Consider the following 2,301-nt stretch of genomic DNA (forward strand, 5'->3'; position numbering starts at 1 on the left):
TTCAAAACCCAAAATTTGAAGTTCCTTCGAATAACTTCAAATAAAAAAAATTTGAAGTTTTTATAAATTTGAAGTTTTTTTCTTATTTGACTTTAAACAATAGACGCTTCTCAGTAACCAATCATATGAATGACATTTAAAGATTTAAAATATTAGCCAATAGTAAAGCTCCACATTTAACATCCGTTGCGTAATATGTCAATCATTTATAAAATCACTTAACCAACTCCCAAATTCACAAACTGTCACACCAACGAACGTAATTTTGAAAGAAGTCGAAAAAAATGACGAACAATCAAGCATTCGAAGTAAAAAAAGCTATCGATTCAGCCTTTACGGACGACGAAGAAGATTTAATTCCGTTATCTTTATTGTCCAAAAGACTACTGGCATCGTGAGTATATTTCTTTTCTTTTTACTCTTTTTTAAACTGTTCATTTAGTTTAATTAACTTACACATCTTTTAAAAACACTTTTCGAATTTTTTTATTAAACTTCAATTTTTTCATTTAGACGCCCAAATAAAAGAACATCAACTTCGGAAGACGAATCATCACCGAAAAAGAAATGCGAAGGTTCTGCAACTGTAAATCATGCAGAAATATCAAAAGAATTCAACCGACTAAAAGAGCTACTAGAACCTTCATTCCCTTTAATGCCAGCAATTCGAGCACTCGTCCCTCCAGATATGGATACAGACGCTGAAACAACACTCACGGCAAACGAATCAGCAACAGAAGTAGAAAACTTCAACGAATCTACGCCAAAACCAACCAAAGTTACTCCAACAGCCCGAAAATCCTTTCCTGCAGTACGAAGTCCACCTACTCCACTAGCCTTCGAGCCGCAAACGCCACCTATTTCAGAACCAGATACAGAGCCTCAAGAAGAAAGACCAACAGTTCCACAACCCCTGAACATCTTTAACTACAATTTATCTGACGATGTTCCAACTGTGAGTAGAAATTTATCTAACTTCCCTTTTAACATTCGACAAAATGACCGTTTTTTTGAGACTTTACAGCAAATTGGCTTAGCTATTGATAATCTAAAAGATTTTTCATTATCTCCTTCTTCTGACAATCATCTTTTTGCTACCTTTTTACCACATTTGACAAATCGACTCGAACCTTTAATGCTGAAATTAACTGGACAGAAATTCGGTATATTTACCAACTTGAAACAACTTTCAATATACTTAATCGATCATTTTATTTTCGACATTCTGAACATTTGCAAATATCTTTTGACGGACCAACTAACAAAATACGAAAACAACGGGGCTCGACTAAAACACCTTAGATCGACGATTAATATTAACTACATTAACAACCCTAATAACCCAGATGTGATTGCTGAATACAAACGGAGAAGAACTACTCAAATTCAAATTGGCAGTTCAATAAGAGAGATGATGCATACCGTTAACAATGTCACTTCATTAAAAAGAAGCATCATCTATGAAGACCCGTTGTTCGATTGCCACGATGCGATAAGAGTAACACTATTGTGCGCAATAGATGAAATCATGTCAAAAACTGCAATGAGTGAAGCTGAGAAAATCAAAGACATTTTTATTCATACGGTTATGTAAAACCAACTATATATGAACATTTTAACTAAGTAGATTAGTAACTACATTTTTTATTATTGAAGTAACTTTTCTTTATATAAATTTGAAGGCGTTGTAAGAATTGTGATCATTTTGTCTCTATCTTCAATATACTCAACATTTTTTTGCAACAAATCTAAAGCAGTAAAATTTTCGAAATTTCTTAAACTTTCGTTCAAAAGTGAATCGCCATAAGAATGAAGTAAACTAACAACAGTTATACAATCATCGTATACTGCCAGATGCAAAACCGACTCTTTTCGATAATTTTGCTTGTTTAAATTGCAGCCACATTCAACCAAAAATTGAATTACTTTACATTTTCTTTTACGAACAGCAATCATTATAGGAGTTTCGTGATTTATATTTTCCGCTTCAATATCGGCTCCATTTTTTATAATATGTTTTAATAACCATCTATGTTCCATCCAAGTAGACAAATCAATTTCTTCAATGTTTGGAATTATTCGATGTAGAACAGTATTTCCATACTTATCACGATCATTTAAACATGTTGGATCATCTTTTACCATATATATAATTTTATCCAATTGTGAAAGTTTTTTATCAGAAACCAATTTTAACAATTCTGTCAACTCTCCCTTATGTTGAAGCTTTTCTTCAAAATACTGTATTGAGAACTCGTCTTCATCCTTCTTTTCAGAAAAACTCAAAAAAGAACCCATAAT

The 2,301-nt window shown here is 32.5% G+C and overlaps 1 protein-coding gene across 2 annotated transcripts; it reads left to right on the forward strand.

The window, feature by feature from the left end:
- Positions 1–252: 252 nt before the first annotated feature.
- Positions 253–1,594, forward strand: LOC135693739 (uncharacterized). 2 transcript variants are annotated; one of them, XM_065212298.2, is made up of 3 exons: positions 253–394; positions 514–955; positions 1,347–1,485. In XM_065212298.2, exons 1-3 carry the CDS (start codon positions 285–287, stop codon positions 1,350–1,352), a joined length of 558 nt encoding a protein of 185 aa, XP_065068370.2. In that variant the 5' UTR covers positions 253–284; the 3' UTR covers positions 1,353–1,485. The 2 variants fall into 2 exon arrangements, with proteins under 2 accessions (XP_065068370.2, XP_088972186.1); XM_089116060.1 differs by having other exon boundaries at positions 514–1,594.
- Positions 1,595–2,301: the final 707 nt, after the last annotated feature.

The sequence above is a fragment of the Rhopilema esculentum genome, chromosome 1 (assembly GCF_057945365.1).
Source record: "Rhopilema esculentum isolate cy_ngs chromosome 1, ASM5794536v1, whole genome shotgun sequence".
NCBI lineage: Eukaryota > Metazoa > Cnidaria > Scyphozoa > Rhizostomeae > Rhizostomatidae > Rhopilema > Rhopilema esculentum.

Excerpts from the sequence above, each read along its gene's own strand:
- LOC135693739 (XM_089116060.1), top strand. The coding sequence starts at position 285 with ATGACGAACAATCAAGCATTCGAAGTAAAAAAAGCTATCGATTCAGCC. Across the intron at positions 395-513 it reads TCCAAAAGACTACTGGCATC|ACGCCCAAATAAAAGAACAT; the intron begins GTGAGTATATTT and ends TTTTTCATTTAG.